At 42.9% G+C, this 20,389-nt stretch overlaps 1 protein-coding gene across 1 annotated transcript in view; it reads left to right on the plus strand.

Annotated features, from left to right (window-relative positions):
• Window positions 1-4,315: 4,315 nt before the first annotated feature.
• Window positions 4,316-20,389, plus strand: part of si:dkey-112e17.1 (uncharacterized) — a 35,627-nt gene continuing 19,553 nt past the window's right edge. The window contains exons 1-2 of the mRNA XM_068006164.1: window positions 4,316-4,460; window positions 15,951-16,996. Of these exons, the coding sequence (XP_067862265.1) occupies window positions 4,371-4,460; window positions 15,951-16,996 (1,136 nt within the window). The 5' untranslated portion in view covers window positions 4,316-4,370. The remainder of the gene's footprint in view (window positions 4,461-15,950; window positions 16,997-20,389) is intronic.

A 20,389-nucleotide genomic window follows, 5' to 3' on the forward strand; every position in this document is an offset into this window, starting at 1 on the left:
CCAAAGTGGACAAGTTCATATTTTCCCACATTATACTCCACATTTTTGCCCACTCACTGAACCTATCTATATCCCTTTGCGGACTCCTTATGTCCTCTTCACAACTTACTTTCCTACCTACCTTTGTGTCATCAGCAAATTTAGCAACCATACATTCAGTCCCTTCATCCAAGTCATTGATATTGATTGTAAATAGTTGAGGCCCCAGCACTGATCCCTGCGGCACTCGACTTGTTACATCTTGCCAACCTGAAAATGATCCATTTATGCCTACTCTGATTCCTGTTAGCTAACCAATCCTTTATCCATGCTAATATGTTACCCCCTACACCATGAGCTCTTATTTTGTGTAGTAACCTTTGATGTGGCACCTTGTCAAATGCCTTCTAGAAATCCTTTCTCCCTCATATACTTATCTAACTTCTCCTTAAATGCATCTATGCTATTTGCCTCAACTACTCCTTGTGGTAGCGAATTCCACATTATAACCACTCTCTGGGTAAAGAAGTTTCTCCTCAATTCCCTATTGGATTTATTAGTGACTCTCTTTTATTTATGGTCCCTAGTTTTGAACTCCCCCACAAGTGGAAACATCTCTATGTCTACCCTATCGAACCCCTTCATAATCTTAAAGATCTCTCTTCGGTCACCCCTCAGCCTTCTCTTTTCTAGAGAAAAGAGCACCAGCCTGTTCAGTCTTTCCTGATAGTTATAACCTCTCATTTCTGGCATCTTGTAAATCTTTTTTGCACCTTCTCCAGTGCCTCTCTATCCTTTTTGTAACATGGAGAAAAGAGAAAAGACAGAAAGAGTGGAAACAATTAGTAACAGCCCAAAAGATAGAAAGTGTTAGAGAGATGAAACACATACAGTTACACAAAGAGAGATATTTTTGTCTGTAAGCAATGCTATGGGGAGTGAGAGTGCTTGACCCATTAATCCCACTGAAATTAATTTCTGCAATGTTATAATTTTGATTTCAATGGTTTTGAAATCATTGTCCTTTTTTTGCTCATTTAATCTGTCTCTGAAGTTTTTTTCACTTATCCCGTGCGTGTGTCTTTCAGACTAGGTTTTCATTGGTGTAAAGGGCTCCATGCACAGCACGAGTAGCATCAGAATATTTATTTGAATCCTATCTCCATATTAAACCTCACTCTGTGCTCTGAATCTCTGCAGGATAGTTACTTCACCAGGAAGTATATCACAAAGACTCAACTTTACTTGCCTATCTGCCTTTTCTCCAGCAGAGGACGCCGATTCATCCCTCAGCACAGCCAGAGGGTAACATGATATAAACGGGTAAAATGCTAGGAGAGGGAATATCAGCCAGGATTTCCAATCCTGATTTCTTACCACTGACCCTCTGCTAGAATGTCTGCCTGTCTAGACCCTGGGTGGAAACAGGATGAGGCTCACTTTTGGCACCCCTCCACAGCTGAACAGTCTGTCAATACATTTGACTCACACGTAAAGAACAGTCACTAGGATGAGGTGTTGAAGCAATGCAGCAATAGAACTTCCAGAGTATCTATTGGTACCACTGTGTCAGCCAATGAGTTGGAGGTGGGGCGGAACTTATGACAGGTCTCATAGCAAACAGTCAGCCTTACAGCAAACCTAGAACTTCAGCCCAGTACGAGTCTGCACGGAGAAGGAGAGAGAACCAGAATGTTAAAAAAAGAAAGGATTTGCATTCATACAGCATCTTTCACGACCTCAGGATGTCCCAAAGCACTTTACAGCCAATTAAGTGCTTTTTTTGAAGTGTAGTCACTGTTGTAATGTGGGAAACGCGGCAGCCAATTTGCGCACAGCAAGCTCCCACAAACAGCAATGTGATAATGACCAGATAATCTATTTTAGTGATGTTGCTTGAGGGATAAATGTTGGCCAGGGCACTGGGGAGAACTCCCCTGCTCATCGAAATAATGCCATGGGATCTTTTACATCCACCTGAGAGGGCAGACAGAACTTTGATTTATCATCTCATCAAAAAACTGGCACCTTCGACAATGCAGCACTCCCTCAGTAGTGTACTGAAGTGTCAGCCTGTATTATGTGCTCAAGTCTCTGTAGTAGGACTTGAACCTACGACCTTCTGACTCGAATGCTCAGAATAGAAAGATTTTGGGACAGATTTTCCTGTTGTTGCATTTGGGTCTATTGGACCACCTGAGAGCAGGGCATGGAGGAAAATTGGATGGGGAGCATCACATGGACTTTGGTCAGGGCCGATAACAGGACAGTCTGCCAGTGCCTCTTAGTGGCTGGTTTCAGAATGACATGGGCATTGCCCTGGGAGCAGGCAGACATTAGAACAAATAAATACTTTCAAAATAAAAATATAACAATAAGAGCAACGTATTTTGAATTGTTCATTTCCTATCATTTTCAGTTTTATTAACGGATATTAAAGTGCTGATGAAAAAGTGGCTAAGCTCCCTGAATGTACCAAGTGCCTGTGGAACTGTACCCCAGTACCAGTCAGCACCTTCCGCCTGCCTCCGATTTCTGATGTTTAAAAATCTTGTCCTTCTTCCCTCTCCTCAAAGATTCAAACTGCAACACACACGAACAGACATTAAAGTTTGGCCCACTATCCCACCCGCTCCAGGGATTGGCAGCTCTCTGTTGGGACCTCACCACAGGGGCTGTTCATCACAATAGTTAAAATTTCATCCATGAAATTTGAGAAATTATAGAATATTCATTAGTTGTGGAGCAGATTCGAGGGACGTTAATGGTGAAAAAGGACGAAATAAAACCAAAGAAAAGGACATTCCAGTTAAAAGAAAATTCTGCAACCTGAGAAAATAAACTCGACAAACTGCATTGTTTAGTAAAACTGATACAACATCAACTTGGGTCAATAGAGGATGGGAGATAATGAAATCTAAAGTAATTACTGTGCGCTGGGGGGAGGTGAAATCAGAAAGCAATGGTCAGATCTAATCAGTTGGATGAGATTTTGCCTCTCCCAGGAGATTACATGGCGGGGGCAGTTAGTAAGTGTCTCGTCATGATGCTCCAGCCATTAGGAGTGTGGGGCAGGCTTGATGGATCAGCTGGTCTAATCCTGCCAGTCAATTAGAATCATAGAATGATACAGCGCAGAAGGAGGCCATTCGGCCCAAGGTGCCTGTGCCGGCTCTTTGAAAGAGCTATCCAATTAGTCCCACTCCCCTGCTCTTTTCCCAGAGCCCTGTAAATTTTTCCACTTCAAGTACTTATCCAATTCCCTTTTGAAAGTTATTATTGAATCTGCTTCCACCACCTTTTCAGGCAGTGTATTTTGGATGTTCGTAAAAGAAAGGATGCAGCTTTAGACAAAGGAATTAAAAGTCCTTTGCATTTTAGTGAACTGGCAGTACCTGGTACAGGAGTGTTGCATACTGAAGGGAAAGATGTAACATGTCAGTAAAGGGAGCTGAACACCAATGTCCAAATGATGGCTGTTCTTCACATGAGCTTAGGCTATCTGCGTTAGCAGACTATTCAACTGTGGGATCATCACAGCCAAGATCATCGCTTTATATCCACAGATCTGAACTTTCAGCTAGGTTACTTAGATAATAATGATCAGGAGTGGGAACTCTTGCAGATTTTGTCCTTCTGGAGCCCTGGGACACTGAGGTGAACTGTAACACCCCGATGAGTTTGGAGCATTTGATTTTGTCTCAGAATTTATAGTGCAGTTGTGGAGAATTGTCTTTAAAACTACCAGTATTTTATGCATCAACAAGTTAATTCCAGGTTTAAACAGTCCTTATTTTTTTGCCCAATTACGCTCCTGTGAAGCACTTTGGGACGTTTTACAGGCGCTATATAAATGCAAGTTGTTGTTATAGTTTAGTGGGTCCCACCAAATGTAATACCAGCCTCCCCTCCCCTCCCCAGACTATGTAACTAATGCAGTAATACCAAGGTCAGGCCACTGGAAACAATCTGACAGATTGCAAACACATTACATTTTTGCAACATTGAACACAGAGAAATGTTACGTTTATCACAACAACAAAAATGGTGACTGTCCCTGGAAAGACTGGACAAAGTCTGTGTGGGAACGAAGTTTTTTTTTAAAAAATGATCTGCAGTGAAGGTTTCTCTGCCCAATCTTCAACCTTTAAAGGGACCCACATTCTTTTGTTTTTGCCGCGTCAAGCAGATTGTTGCCGTTTTAAGAAAAGTCTTGTCGGACGCGCGCCCGGTCACCAAATCCCCTCCGCGGGCGCGCGGGCGCGTGTATGTGCGTGCGTGCGTGCGCGCACCCTCCCTGGCCGGAGCGCGCCTCAGCTGTTCCCCTTCTCACACACAGGTGGATAAAGTGGCAGGAGAGACCAGCAAAAGGGGTCAGTGCCCCCGCGACCATGGCGGAGAGCTGGGCTGGGAAGTTGCTGCGGATCGTGACTCTGGTGACAACTTGTAGCATCTGGAGTGTGGAGGCTGCTTCCCGCAGGGTAGGTGGAAAAGGCGAACAGCTTTCGAGAAAATTGCAACTCGAGACACACATCTATTAATCAGTTTTTATATTAAAAAAAAGAAAAAATATGCGCATCCCACACTTTGTACACGGCTGCAAAGCTAGTTTAAACCAAGTGCATTGTGCAAGGAGGTGCTGTTACACCATGCAGACTGTAAATGGATCAGTGCACAATCTTTGTATTTTGTAGTTTTTGCATTATTGACTTCATCCAGAAACAAACCATTGCAAACTTTGATCTGCATTTTTTTTTTTAAAAAAGCATTGTTTGAGCAATTGCAAAAAAAAAATCTAATTGATGATTGAAGAGTAATCTATTTACATTAAAACGAAGTCTGTGCATTAAACAATCTAGGAAAATATATATATATTAGCTCTGTGGAGGGAAAATGGTTAAAGATCTGGAAATAAAAGCACAATAGGTTTGAATTTGTGATTGATCGAATCACTCGACTAAGTTATATTTTAAAATAAATCTGTATAAGACTCATAATTTCCATTTAGTCTTAAAAATTCGTGGCTTTTTTGGCTTTAAATAACTTATTTTTTTCCCCTGAGGCTTTTTTTTTTAGTCATGCCATCAACAACCAGAACCGGGGAAGGTTTTAATTATTACCGCAGATTGGCCTGTGGACTGGGCACATCTGTAAGCTGTGAGTCAAAAAGTCCAGACTGACTGTATAGTTCGTGACTGTTTTCATAATGACTGTTTTCACGCGGGACAATGAAATGCACATTGTGCTGTGAAATGCCCAGCATCGGAGGCTTTAATGGGTCATTCCCAGAGCAGGAGGGGGCTGATTATCTGAGCTATAAAGGTGTTAATGTACATTTGCCAGTCCGCTTTTTAATAAAATGAGCTTTTAAAAGAAGGGGGGCAGCATATCAAATGACCCAATTTTAATGACTTGCTTTGCTTGTTCGTTTTTCCTCCTCCTCTGCAATTATCTGCTTGAAGGGGCGGTGATAAATGTTGCCTTTGTTTCATGAACATTGAGATTCTGGGTCAGTGTCCTCAGGGTTGTTTTTGCGTTCAGCCAACAGCTTGGAGCAGGGCTGCCTGTTTGTCCGGTGTTAAATCTCCTAACATGCTGGACACGTGGAGATGTTGACATGACGGGGGAAATGATGCCATCAGTATCAAAATAAACTGCAGCTGTGGCGACAGGCAGGTGAATGGAGCCCTTCCCTTCCCCTAGGTTAGATAAAGACCATCCCAACACTTTTGTTTTCATGAGATGATCTCATTTAAAAAGTGGAAACGTTAATCTGTTCAGGAACTTAGCTTAAACGTGACTAAGACTTTTCCATAACATTATATATTCATAAATATAACAGTAGATATGAATGTACGCGGGTAAAGTACACTGTACACAATATATGGGAGATTCGTTTCCAGTTTTTGTTTTAAGCCTTTTTTTTTTGGTTATCGTTTTGAAAAGCCTCTGCAATTTCCAAAGGGGTAGGGTGAGTGTCACGTAAGTTTAACGGGAGCTGAAACAAGTATAATTAACCCTTGCATTGCTGCTGAATGATCTCTTTTAGGGAGTTACTCGTGCTCCTGGTAACTTCTAAAGGAATGGCTTGTCAAGCAATAGAACTACTTTCAGATAATTGGCAAAAGAACCAGAGGGGAAGATGAGATTTTTTTTAACGCAGCGAGTTGTTATGATCTGGAATGCACTGTCTGAAAGGGCGGTGGAAGCAGATTCAGTAGTAACTTTCAAAAGGGAATTGGATAAATACTTGAAAAGGAAAAAAATTGTAGAGCTGTGGGGAAAGCAGGGGAGTGGGACTAATTGGATAGCTCTTTCAAAGAGCTGGCAGAGGCACGATGGGTTGAATGGCCTCCTTCTGTGCTGTATGATTCTAATAGGGCTAATTGACTCAGGAAAATCTACAGCAACACGTCAAAGAATTAAAGAAGTTTAAAAAAAATCTTGAACAGCAGATGGTTAAAATTTGGAATTCTCAACCCCAAGCCATTGTGGAAACAGTGTCTAAAAGAGAATTAGATAGCTGCTCATAAAAACAAGGATATTAAAAGCTTATGGGGAGTGAGCAGGAGAGTGGGATTAAGACTAGGGTGCTGGTGGAGAAAAACACTGCGGACTCCGAGTTAAATGGGCTGTTTCTTTGTCTGTCTGTCTTTACGGTGCTGAGCCTTGTAGGTTTCCAGCCAACCCGAGGCCAAGTTTGATATTAATCCCACTTCCAAAATAGCTAAAGGGCTCAAGAAAGCAAGTGAGTGAGAGCATGGACATCAAATAATTAGTAAAACTAAAAACAAATTACAAATTTTTAATAAGAATAGGGAGAAGGAAGATAGTTTGACTGGTTTAAAACTTTTAATTTAAAATTGTACATTTTAGTTGCATATGGTTACATTTTCAGCAAAATGCCTTTCAGTGGCTATTTTTTAAAAAACTTTTACAAAAATTGTTTTCAGAAATCAAACATTAATAAAGTTAGGAAATCAAACAGTGAATCAGTCAAACTTAATCAGGCACAGCCAAGATACAAATATTTAAGTTTCAGGTATCAAGGAATCCCTAGGATCACTCTGGGGAAAATGGGGAGGACAGCAGAGCACAGCAAGCATCGGGAATGTTATAGGAAACTGAGAGAAAAAGAAAGCAAGCACCTGCTGAATAAAATGGGGAGGAATAGAGTCCACGCCGACAGGGAGAGAGACTGCGGCCATAAGACCCTTGCTACTATTGGGGGGGGGGGGGGGGAGAAAGAGGGCAGATTCATAGAGCAAATCCACAAACCTGATGAATGGGAAGCACGCACAGGAAAGACAACAGAACAGGAGATACCCACACTCTCTTGTAAAGGGAAACGGTGTTTACACCAAACCAGGACACCATCATCCTCCCCCACTCCTCGCTCCAGCACAGTGAAGGACTAGCTAAGAATAAAGCTGAAAGAGACCAAGGAGCTTAGACCCAAAGCTAAACATGTCCAAACAACAAAGCCAATAGAATGTTGAACTACATAGCCAAAACAGTAAAGGAGGTTGTGGTCAAACTGTGGCTATCTGGTCAGACCACAATTTTGGTACCAAGAAACAAGAGATATTCAAGTGCTGGAGGCAGTGCAGAGAAATGTCACGAAGCTGATCTCTTGTATCAGGGGTTTGATTTACAGGAACGTAGGAATCGATGGAGGAGAAAAGACCAAGGTCCATCCAGTTCACCATCTATCATCCTGGTAGTCACATCATACAACAATAATGGAGTTGTTGACTAATTATAGCAATCAATCTCGATCAATGAGTCTACAACAGACCCAGACATGAGGCGAGGAAAACCACCAGTGGTGGAGAGCTTTGGGAACCAGAGGTCCAAAGTCACCTGTTCCTCCCAAGTATCTTACACTTAACACATGTCATGTCTCAAATTAATCGCATTCTGTATCCAGACTGGAGAGATTTGGGCTTTTCTGCCTGGAAAGAAGACTTCTGAAAGGTGATCTTTTGGAGGTATATAAGATAGTTGAGGGAATGGAAAAAGTTAACCCAGAATGTTATTTTAAATTAAAGTGCTAGAGTAGAACAAAGGGACCGGGGTTCAAACTAGTAAAAGGTAATTTTAAGACTGATTTCAGAAAATTCTTCTTTACACAAGGTGCAATCAACCTGATCGAGTAGTGGAGGCGAAAACTCTGGAATTATTTAAGAAACAATTGGATGTTGCAATTGTAGAATTGTTCCGGATGGTTCAATAAAGATGGGCTGAATGGTCTCCCTCAAGATTAATTATCATGTGACTTTGTGCAATATTAAGAATTAGTTTCATGGCCATTGCATGAGCCTGGAATTCCATGGGGCGGCCAGCAACGCAATGGTTAATTCTCATGTGCAATGTCAAAAAAATAACCTGCCCTTCTTACATTGGTTTCCTACTGGGAGACTTTGCACATGGTTACTGCAACATTAACTCTGTCAAGGATTTACCCTCCACTTCTGTACCTTATGATGATAGTGGGATGGTTAGATCAGTTTGTGAGACAGAGCGTAAACAATTGGTTAGCTGATCAGAAAAAGGTTTTGCAGTGAAATGATCTTTGAATGAATCTATGATATTGGATGAAAGAGCTACTTCACCTGTACATCCAGAATATGTTAGAAAAATATGACTGACCAGAAACCACTTGTATAAAAAAATCCATAGATCTCAAATCTCATAATGCCGTTCCTTCATCGTTGCTGTGTCAAAATCCTGGAACTCCCTACCTAACAGCACTGTGGGAGAACTTTCACCACACGGACTGCTGCGGTTCAAGAAGGCGGCTCACCACCACCTACTCAAGGGCAATTAGGGATGGGCAATAAATGCTGGCCTTGCCAGCGATGCCCACATCCCATGAACAAATAATTTTTTTTAAATTTGGGATCATAAAACCACAGATCAGCAGCACAGTTACAGACTAAAGTCACTGGTTTACTAATATCATTTCTCTTTTATATAAAATATTTTCCTGTTACTTTTCTGCCAATTTTTTTCCTCTTTAGTCCTGGCTTGTTATTGGGGTGAGTATTGATGGTGACCCCGAAGAGGTTAACAGGCTCTGTGCTGACCATGCTGTCTCTACCCATTCCTAAAAGGACAATTATGTCCATCGTTGATTTACACTTTCATCTCCTTATAGGAAGCCAATACTAACCAACTGTCCAATAGTATAGTAAAGCCGTACTTTAATCTGTGTTCCATTTGTTTTTACAAATAGCTGAAATGAAACTTGCTGTCATTTTTATCACTTTTAAGAGCTCAGAGGTTCAAGGGTGAATGAAGTTTAAATTCAAACTAGAAATTACTGAGTGTTTTTCAGTAAATTTTGTCTTGCTTCAATATCAAGAGATTAGTTTTTGTTTACCTTTTACCAAAACTGCTGTTTGACCTGATCTTAAAATTCCACAGAAAGGATTCATATTGCTTTGAGAATTCCCACTATTTCTAACACTGGAGAGAATGCAGATCTGGCAAGTGTGGCCCTGCTGTTTATTGTATTTAGGAATAAGTGGGCATGCGAGCCAAATATGTGGTATTCAATGAGCTTTGATTAAAGTAGGTATTTAAACAGTATTAAGTAGTGCTGGAAATGCAGGGTCATTCCAGTTTGGAAAAAAAACCGTAAGCTTAAAGGTGCAACATTTCTAAAACAATGGGCGGGGAGAGGAATGGAATCGGGGACGAGTGATAGAGTTTGTGGTGGAGGCTGAAGACAACAGCTTCAGTCTTCCCAATGTTTAAATTGAAGGAAATTGCAGCTCATCCAGGACTGGATGTCGGACGAGTAGTCTGACAACACACAGGCAGTGGAGGGGCTGAGCGAGGTGGTGGAGAGCTGGGTGTCATCGGTGTATATCTGGAACCTGACCCCCCCCCCCTCACCATGTCATCCGATTATGTCACCAAGAGGCAGCATGTAGATGAGGAAGAGGAGGGGGTCCAAAGAGAGACCCTTGGAGTACATCAGAGATAAGGGTGTGAGGGTGGGAAGAGAAACCACTGATGGAGATGCTCTGGCTATGATCAGATAGCTAAGAGTGAAAGCAAGCAAGGGAAGTCTCACTGAGCTGGACAACAGAGGAGAGGCGTTGGAAGAGGAAGATGGAAATTGACAATGTTGCATATAGTTGGGAACTTGTTGCTTTCCAAATGGAATTCCATCCTGAGATCATGTTCATCTGTATTCTAACAATATTTGTGTACTGAATTACCTGGTAATATTGCAGCAAAGTAAACCATTAGTTGAGTTATATATAAGATGGTGAGCAAGTAGCATCCACAATAATGTTCCATTTAACCTAAATCTGAATGGCCTTCACGGTACAATTTTTTCATAAAGCACATTTGTATGAAGATTCTACACTGAAAAATGTCCCACTTTGAAAACTGCCTCATATAAATGGGAACTGCCTCAGTCAGTATTCTGTCACATTATCCAGCTGTAATGTCATCATTTATCAAATGGTGTTTCTGGCTTACAATCCAGAAATGAATTGACCATTATTTGTTTCATGTTTTCGAGGGGAAAAAGAAGAAGGTAATTAAGTTTCATCCACGGTCTGGAGAACAACACAATCTGGCCTCTGGACATCGCCATCGCTATCTTCAACCCATCAGAAAATGTCCTCAATGTGTTAGAAAGGATCCTTTAGACTCCCAAAACTTAAGGGTTCTTTCCCTCACCTGCCCCCCTTATTCTGTTTTGCTCTCCTCTCCCAAAGCCTGGGCTCACATTTTTATCTCACAGGACTCCCAGATATAACATGATTCTGGTGTTACAGTCATAGAATTAACACTGGACTTCTAACACATTTATATTACTGCCTTCATTTTTGTTTTGAAGGAATCTTTTGTTAAGTCTATGTATGGTTAGACCCATTTTGTTGCGATAATTATCATTAACTGATTGATAAACACATTGCCCCAATTTTGTTTCTGCTGCACAAGAGAAAGCTGGGCTAGGGCCAGCACTGAGGGTGAAGTCACTGAAAGAATGTTCGTTCTGAAATCAATTTCAAATGGATAACAGTATTAACAGGAAATTGCTTCATGATAAACTGAAAGACACAATTGTTTTGAAGTTTGTTTTAGTAATCCTCACGCAGTTTTAATCAAGTCTTTTGTATTGCACTTTCTGACACCTTATTAATCAGGCTTAAGGTGTACAGAAGTAGAGCGCTGAAGCATTGTAGGCTAAACCTCTGCGGATGGGTGTCTTCTATGGATAAATTTCCTGTGCATGGTAGATTTTAAAAGTATTTTCTAAAGCCTTTCTACTATTGGCACTTTGAAAGGTTTTTTTTGGATTTGTGTAAATATCGGAACAGGAGTAGGCCATTCAGCCCCTCGAGCCTGTTCTGCCATTCAATTAGATCACGGCTGATCTGTACCCCTAACCCCATTCACCCGCCTTTGTTCCATATCCCTAGATACCCTTACCCAACAAAAATGCATCGATCTCCGTCTTGAAAGCTCAAATTGACATGATGGGTCAATAAATATCAGGGGTGACACTAATATGGTCCTGCCATTGAAAGATACTTTGCATTCCTCAGATAACAAAAGCTTGTTTGTCCTCCCCTCCTTTGCAGCAATGGAACACGCCAAGGGTTATAAAGAGTTTTGTTGAATATCTATTTTGGGAAAAGTATGTTGGAAAACCACTCCCAATCAAACACTTGCAAATCCACAGTGAAAGTCTGCAATTACATAGAAGGAGATGACCCAAATTTAACAGTTGCTTGATACAGGCTTCACCCATTCAGCTCGAAACACCTTCATAAAGATCCTGTTCCTGCTTAGTTCCTTCTTACGTTCTAGGGATATAAGAGCACTGAAGTTGTTCTTTTCATTTACATTAATATTACTATTGGACGGAAAGTGAAGTGAAAATTGTCAAATGATTGCATCCATTTCCAGAGTTGACAACTGTGGCTCAGTGGGAGTTCTCTCTCCTGAGTCAGAGGGTCGTGGGTTCAAGTCCCGCACTTGAGACTTGAGCACAAAGTCTAGGCTGACACTCCCAGTGCAATACTGAGGGAGTGCTGCACTGTCTGAGGTGCCGTCTTTGGGATGAGACGTTAAACCGAGTCCCTGTCTGCCCTCTCAGCTGGACATTAAAGATCCCATGGCACAATTTTGATGAAGAACAGGGGAGTTCTTCCCGTTGCCCTGGCCAATATTTATCCCTTAACCAACATCACTAATACAGATTATCTGGTCAATATCACGTGTTGTTTGTGGGATCTTGCTGTGCGCAAATTGGCTGCTGCATTTCCTGCATTACAACAGTGACTACACTTCAAAAGTACTTCATTGGCTGTGAAGCACTTTGGGGAGTCCTGAGGTGGTGAAAGGTCCTATAGAAATGCAAGTTCTATTCTAGTCTCTTTCTCTTTAGACTCATACTTTTACTTTTCTTTGCCTTTTTCTTCCCTTTTTAAGGGTAAGATAACTGATAGTGTGGCGGGGGGAGGAGCCCCTGTGGAATGTGCTAAATGTTCTAGTGTGGGGTGGGGGGGGGGGGGGAGATGTAACCTGCAGCCCTTGGGTCAGGTCCCACTGACCTGATATCTCCTTTTCCTATTACACCCCTCATTCCCATTGCCACCCCTACCTGTTCTCCCTTGAATTGCCCACTTAACTGCTTTATCCTCCCCTTCCCCTCACTCTGCTGCCATTCACTCCTCTAAGGGCAGGGTAGTGAAAGCTTCACCCTCACCCTGTTTTCCCCCCCCCCCCCCCACCCTCCTCTTCTCTCCCGTCTTATGCCGCTATCCAGAATGATACCTCAAGAAATGTGCCTCTAGAAGAGGTGATTGCTACTGCTGGTATTACTGATTCCCTCTCTAGTGCCCCAGAGTATGTAACTTTACAACATCGACACTGCCAAGGTCACATCACAGTGCCATTCATACTGGATTCGCTCCGGTATGAACTTGGCAATATGTAAATACAGTGCAAGTCATCCTTGTGGAAATACGACCGTTTACTCAACATGTTACTTTCCCCTCTGATCTTTGCTAGCTTGTGCATGCAACAGAGGGAGTCTTTGTAGCATATTGTTTGAACAGTAACCGCAGACCTTGGCGTGAAAAAGCTTTGATCCAAAGTTATTTCACGGACTTTAAAATCCAGTTTGCTGAACAAATTTCTCTTTTTTGGCAAATAAGATTCAAGTGAGAATCCACTTCAGAGAAACTGGTTTGCTTTTACTTTTTTAATTTAAAGAATTATCACGGGCAAAAGTTCCATTGGAAAGCAATTCAATCAATGCATTTTCCAGCAACTAAAATGAGACTAGACTCCAGTCATTTGGTTACTAATTGCGTTTGCTACATTCTGTCATTAAAAATCAGTTGGTTGTTGGAAGTTCTTTTGAGAGCACTCACAAGATTCATTATAGATCCCAAGGTTTGTGCAGCTGCAAATTACAGTTAAAATTGGCCATCATAAGCATTTGTAATTGATACAGTGCAGGTAGTGCTAAAGGCAGCAAAAATTACGATTTAATATTTTCCATCTTTATCCATATGTGGACTCTTATTAATAATCCAGTGGGAAAAGCTGCTTCTGCTCCATTAATTCTTGCAACTTGTGGCAGTCAAAACAGCTGTAAACCAGGAATCCCCAGCTGCCATCCTTGGTTATTGGCAAGTGGAACTGTTGCGATCAACTTACGACGACACCTTGGGGCCTGATATTCACGGCCCTTCCGGCGTATTCCTGCAGTGAAATGCGGAGAGAGTGCGGTGGATGGGATACAGAATAGGCCGGTGACTTGGACGCACCAGTTTCCGCAGGGCCTTGTTGGGAATGGAGCCCCCGCCTGTGATTGAAACTAGGCGTACTGGAACTGCCGTCTGGCAGATGTGGGGCCCACCTGGGGCGGGAGGTCCATGGCACGACCCCCAAAGAGGTTCCAAATTTCTAGCGGATTTGGTGGCCCCCAGTCTACCTTATGCCACTTCACAGCTTTCTTGGGCAGGCGGGCACCCCTAGAAGTATCCCTACTGGCGCAGGCACATACCCAGGTCATTTAAACTAGGCAGCACCTCCATGTTTAACATTCTCATCCTTGTTTTCGAATCCCTCCATGGCCTCGCCCCTCCCTATCTCCTCCAGCCCTACAACACTCCAAGATCTCTGCGTTCTTCCAATTCTGGCCTCTTGCACATTCCCAATTTTCATCATTCCACCATTGGTGGCTGTGCCTTCAACGGCCTAGGCCCTAAGCTCTGCAATTTCCTCCCTAAACCCCTCTCTCTATAAGATGCTCCTTAAAACTTTTTGACCAAGCTTTTGGTCACCTGTCCTAATATCTCCTTGCGTGGCTTGGCGTCAGATTTGGTCTGATAGCGCTCCTGTGAAGCGCCATGGGATGTTAAAAGGTGCTATATAAATGCAAGTTGTTGTAGGTGACCTCGCCAACTTTGGTAGGGTCAGTGCCGAAAGTGACAAGCAGGCACATCCCACCACTTACCCCGGGATGGACGGCCCACGGATTCTTGGGCCCCATATTTTTTTTGCTTCACCTCCTTTCCCTCCCCACCATGACCAGTTTGACCCAGTGCATCATTTATTAGCTCCATTTCAGAAACTGAAAAGATGGAATCCTCCTTAAGAATTTGTGTTAAGGGCGCACAGTTGCTCAGAAATGAAAAACAGACCAAACTGATTTATATTTACGTAGCTTGTTTTGGAAATGTAGAAGAATAACTAGTCCTAGTTATTATCTCGGCTAGATCAGAGAGTGCTTCGATTGCTTGTTGCAGTCAGCCCCTTTTTAATGTGGTGACAAGTGGTTTAAATTAAAATGGGACTTTGAAGGAACCCTGGCATGCTTTATGTTCTGGACTGAAGATTAAAGTTGACATGCAGGGTTTGGTTCTTTAGGAGATTTCCAAGCACATCTGTTACATCTGGTAGTTGTAAACTCCTTTTTAAGTATACCGAAATTTTAAAATAATGCATTGGAAACATGTTAAATGTTTCAAAATGTGTTCTTTTATTGGTTTGTATAAGTTTACACCTCAAATCGTGGTTTGATACAGAGTGTAAGCTATGTTATTGATTGGACACAAGTGTCTATAGTTGTTAATGTTTTTGTATCTTCCCTTGAAGAATAATATGAAGTATTGGAAGGACTTGCAGTCTGGCAACCTTCCATGGTCATTGCTGTCTTTTTTAGACCAGCCGATAGGGCAGGAGGGTTTTCTGGGCTCCCACAGCCTCCGCTCGCCGGGGCCGTCCGGAGCTCCGGCCTCCGCTCGCCGGGGCCGTCCGGAGCTCCGGCCTCCGCTCGCCGGGGCCGTCCGGAGCTCCGGCCTCCGCTCGCCGGGGCCGTCCGGAGCTCCGGCCTCCGCTCGCCCAGACTGGACGCGTGGAGACCTGAATCCTGCACCTTTTGACTCAGAGGTGGGAATGCTACCACTGAGCCAAAGGCCGTCTCCCGTCTACAGTTATTTTGTTCCGTACACTAGGGTGGGATGTTTGGTGAGAAGACAGGTACAATTAAAAGCAATTCTTTTGGTCTCCCTGAGCCACTCAACAACTGTGGCCAAGTGGGCAGATGTATCTCTAGTAAAGGCACTCTGAACCATGAGGGTGCGCTGGGGGTACCTGTTATAAAGATAATGTGATAACTGTAACCAACCTTAGCCATGTGGCTGTCATCGATGAGCATTCAGACAATACCAGGCGTGAGGGAAAATACCAAAATTAGAGACCAGTTATGAGATTTGTGTCCTCCATGCATGTCTCCGCCCCCACTCCCCGTTTGGTTAGTCAGCCAGCTTGTTCTATGTCGATTGCAATTCTTTAAATTATTTAACAATATCTTCTTATTTAACAATAAGAAAGGAGATTGGAGCAGGGGAGAAGAGAAAGGAGTTGAAAAATAATTTGCTGTCTTGGTGATCTCCTCCAATATTTTAATATTTTGTTTCCAGGTCTATTATTCGTGTGGAGCCATTGTTGATTCTGACGCTCGAGGTATCGTACTGTCACCTGGCTTTCCCACAAGTTACGTTCCAGGCACACATTGTGTGTGGCAATTCTTCATCCCGGCTGGTGTCCGTCTTGTGTTGGAAGTTTTCGATTTTGATGTGTTCGAGAACCCACGTAATGATAAAACCCTACTTCTTCGCGACCAATCAGCCCCTGCAGTGGTAGGCAGGGAGAAGTCTATTTCTGGCTCATTGGAGAATGGGAGCACCGTACAGAGCAGAGTGTCCAATGACCTGTATTCTCATACGGAAGAGTCCCGTCAAGATGGACGAATAAAGGTGTCATTTAATGAGACCAATGTGTCAAAAGCTTTTGATGTTGATTACCAGGGTTTCCCTGTGACACAATCTGAAAAAGCTGAAGACAAACAGGTTGTGGCACAGGAAGAGTCCGCACAGTTAGAGGTGGTTAAGGTGTCTCCTTTGATGCCTGATTTCTCAGTGACTGACTCTCCACTTGATGTTTTGGATAAGGATGACTCTACAAAGTCAAATTCAAGTGACTTTCTTGTCGGTGATTACAAAGACATCAAAGTCGGCCCTCAATACAACAGTGAAAGACAAGGTGAGAACAGGCTGGAAAACGACCACCTTGAAGTGCAAGAGGTAAACGATTCCACTGAGGCTACACTGATATCTGCGACAAAAGTCACGCCCTTTGCATCTCCTGAAGTTTGCCCGAATGATGTTTTATATATTTCGGATCTGATCACATTCTCTGCCCGCTTTTGTGGAGCGAACTCGCCCGTGAACAAGACGTTGATGTTTGGTTCTTCCCTGGAGATGGTGGAGGTGGTGGTGGAGCTGATCACCACCACAGACCGTGGCCGTGGCTTCCTCCTTCTCTACCAGTTTAAAAACGGCGTAGATGCCGATCTTCGGACCCTGATGAAGCACAGGGACCAAGACAACCTGATCCACTTCTTAGTCATCGCGGGTGTTGCTTTCTTATCAGCAATTCTTCTCACTGCGCTCTGCCGTACCTGGAGGTGAGTTGCAACTCATTTCAGTTGTCTCAATAAATATACAGGATCAGTCCTAGAATCGAAACTTTGTTCCAAAACTTTCAAAAATTGTTATTTTTTACGAGGGAGATGTTTTTCGGGGCTCAGCTTAAGTCTTATACCAACTGTGCATTCTATATTCTTATTCAAATAAAATTTGAAAAAGTGCACCATTTAAGAATGAAAGGAAAGGACTTGCATTGATATAGTGCCTTATCTACAATCCAAACACCTCAATAAAAGGGTCAGGTTTAGCAGTATAAATGCACAGAAAGAAAGAAAGACTTGTATTTAGATAGCGCCTTTCACAATCTCAGAACGTCCCAAAGTGCTTTACGGCCAATTAAGTACTTTTTGAAGTGTAATCGCTGTTCTAACGTAGGAAATGTGGCAGCCAATTTGCGCGCAGCAAGGTCCCACAAACAGCAATGTGATAATGGCCAGATCATCTGTTTTAATGATGTTGGTTGAGGGATAAATATTCCCCTGCTCTTCTTTGAAAAGAGCCATGGGGTCTTTTACATCCATCTGAGAGGGCCTCAGTTTAATGATTCATCAGAAAGACAGCACCTCCAACAGTGCAGCACTCCCTCAGCACTGCGCTGGGAGTGTCGGACTGAATTTTGTGCTCAAGTCTCTGGAATGGGACTTGAACCCACAACCTTCTGACTCGAGACGTGAGAGAGCGCTACCCACTGAGTCAAGGCCGGCAACCAATCTACTGCAGGGGCTCCATGGATTCTGTGATCCCCCGCCCCGCCCTCACATCACCTTGACTATGTTTACACATCAGTCAATCTTCTCTTCCCCTTAAAACTGATAATTTTATCTGGAAAATGTACCTGGCTAAATTAACAGTGTGGAAAACGTCCAATGTTCAAGGTTTACTATGAATGACTTTCATTGTATGGCCTTTGTAATGTTGGGTTCTTGGTATGGACACGAATAAAGGGGCATTTGTTAAGTTGAATTATCACAGTTCCACACTTCTGAATTTTTGATGTAAATTGGACTGTGCTAGCAATATGGTTGATTCACACAATCTGGTTCTGGTAAACAGATTTGCCATTTTATACACAATACATCAACTTCTACATTAAGCTTCAAAATAAAATTGGCTGCTGGGTTTCTTCACGTTGACATCTGTAACAGAGTTCTGTTAGCTCTTTAACATTTTGTTGCATTAAGAAATCTTTACAGAAGATGAGGCAAATCTCAGTTTTACTGTGGTGGCCAAGGATAGTGGGACTGGGGGGCAAATCAGAGATTTCAGACCAACTTCAGAAAGATCTTTCCACAGGTCATCCAAAGGACAAGTTAGTTGGTAGCTTATGTGTTCATTAAGGTTTCTCTGTCTAGATCATCTTGTGCCATGCAGTATTCCTGACCAAGATAGTGCCCTGCTTCTAGCCTCTGTCAATGCCTCTCTGTAACCAGCTGCTATGAGCTGCGAAGGAACAGCCTCTATGGTGTATTTTCGGACCTCCCTGTGGGGAATAAGTAGGGATTTGCTTGGGACCCCTTCCCTGCTGCCACCATGAGCATACCCAATAAAAACAATGGACTGAATTGGGTCTGGACGTGATACATGTTTCTTTCCCCTCCCCGCTGAGAGGGAACAGTAAGTTGACAATCTGGACAGGTTGTTTGTTCCCCAAGGTTAGAGTAGCAGTACCTCAATGGGTTGCATTTTCATGAGGGTTCACCTGATTTTTCCACCGTAACTTTGGCGGAAGAGGGGTCTGAAATAAGGGATTTCCACCAAACTTACGGCAGGAGATTGGAGGAACCCCTGCGGTAATTCTACCCCCAGATGTTTTGCTGCTGGCTATTTCCTCGCAGCTTGTGACCGGGCGCTATATCGAAAACCAGCCTCAGCTCACCACAAACGCAAGAATTTCACAGCGGTGGGATCACAAGAGAACGTACTGCTGGGAGCAATATGTCTAGACCTAAAACTCACTCTTCCAACCAGTAATTGCCACCAGCATCCTGAAAAATTAGGCCTTTAACAGAGGTTAACTAAGTCCAGATGGAATAGTCTCATGAGCTTTAGACCCATGACCTGACCTTGACTGACATTTCATTTGGTGTATTTTTTTTTTCTCTCTTCTCCACAGAAAACATTGCTGCTGAGGTCAAGGTTGTACTTTAGTCGATTATTGACTGACTGAGGCTGATAGGCTTGATATAAATTGCACAATACTAATCTGAGCAGATTAGTAATCAGTGAATTCAAGAAGTTATAATTAAAATGGTCCCTAGATATCAAATGGAAGCAAAATCCTCCACTGTTCCAGCAAACCTTTCTTTCCATTCGTCTCAACAGGCTTCTGAATAAAGCTATTCCTGTTGGTAACTAAATAGTCACACAACATAAACCATGAACTCAATTAGTCCAACAGACTTTTGGGAACTCTTGTCACAAAATCAAGTTTAAAGGAACGTTCTTGATAGGCTGGGAATCTTCCCGCTCAGCTCCAGATAACCCTTGAAGACAATAGCCCAAGAAGAGGAGTAGTCCTGGTTGGCTAAATAAGAGGAAGCATCCAATTGCTTCGTGCTGGTAGGCTGTGTGGTTTTAGTTGGTTAAACTCCTGCAGTACCCCTACCCGCACCTGGGGCTCCTAAACCATAGGAACAGGAGTAGGCCACTCAGCCCCTCGTGCCTGATCTTTATCCTAACTCCATTTACCCACCTTGGCTCCATATCCCTTAATACCCTTGGCTAGCAAAAATCTATCGATCTCAGATTATTGATTGAGCTAGAATCCACTGCTTTTTTGTGGGAGAGAGTTCCACATTTCTACCGCCCTTTGTGTGAAGAAGTGTTTCCTAACTTCTCTCCTGAATGGCCTGGCTCGGATTTTAAGTTTATGTCCCTTTGTCTGAGACTCCCCCACCAAGGTTCTGTCAACTTGCATCTCATCGATCTGGTCTTGGGTAAGCTTTGGGATTTTACCTGGAGATTACATGGCTCCGGGTGGATGGGAATTGTCTGTATCATGATGCATGAGGCTTCACAACTATATAGGACGGGCTCGATGGACCAGTGGGTCTTTTCCTGTCCCTCTTTTTCATATGTTTGTATACAAGAAAGAAAGAACTTGCATTTATATAGCGCCTTTCACGACCTCAGGACGTCCCAAAGCGCTTTACAGCCAATGAAGTACTTTTGAAGTGTAGTCACTGATGTAATGTAGGAAACGCGGCAGCCAAAAAGTGCACAACAATGTGATAATGACCAGGTGATCTGTTTTAGTGGCGTTGGTTGAGGGCCAGAACACCAGGGAGAATTCCCCTGCTTTTTTTTTCAAAATAGAACCATGGGACCTTTTATGTCCACCTGAGAGGGCAGACGGGGCCTCAGTTTAACAT

Source organism: Heptranchias perlo, chromosome 25 (assembly GCF_035084215.1).
Source record: "Heptranchias perlo isolate sHepPer1 chromosome 25, sHepPer1.hap1, whole genome shotgun sequence".
In the NCBI taxonomy this organism is placed as follows: Eukaryota; Metazoa; Chordata; class Chondrichthyes; order Hexanchiformes; family Hexanchidae; genus Heptranchias; species Heptranchias perlo.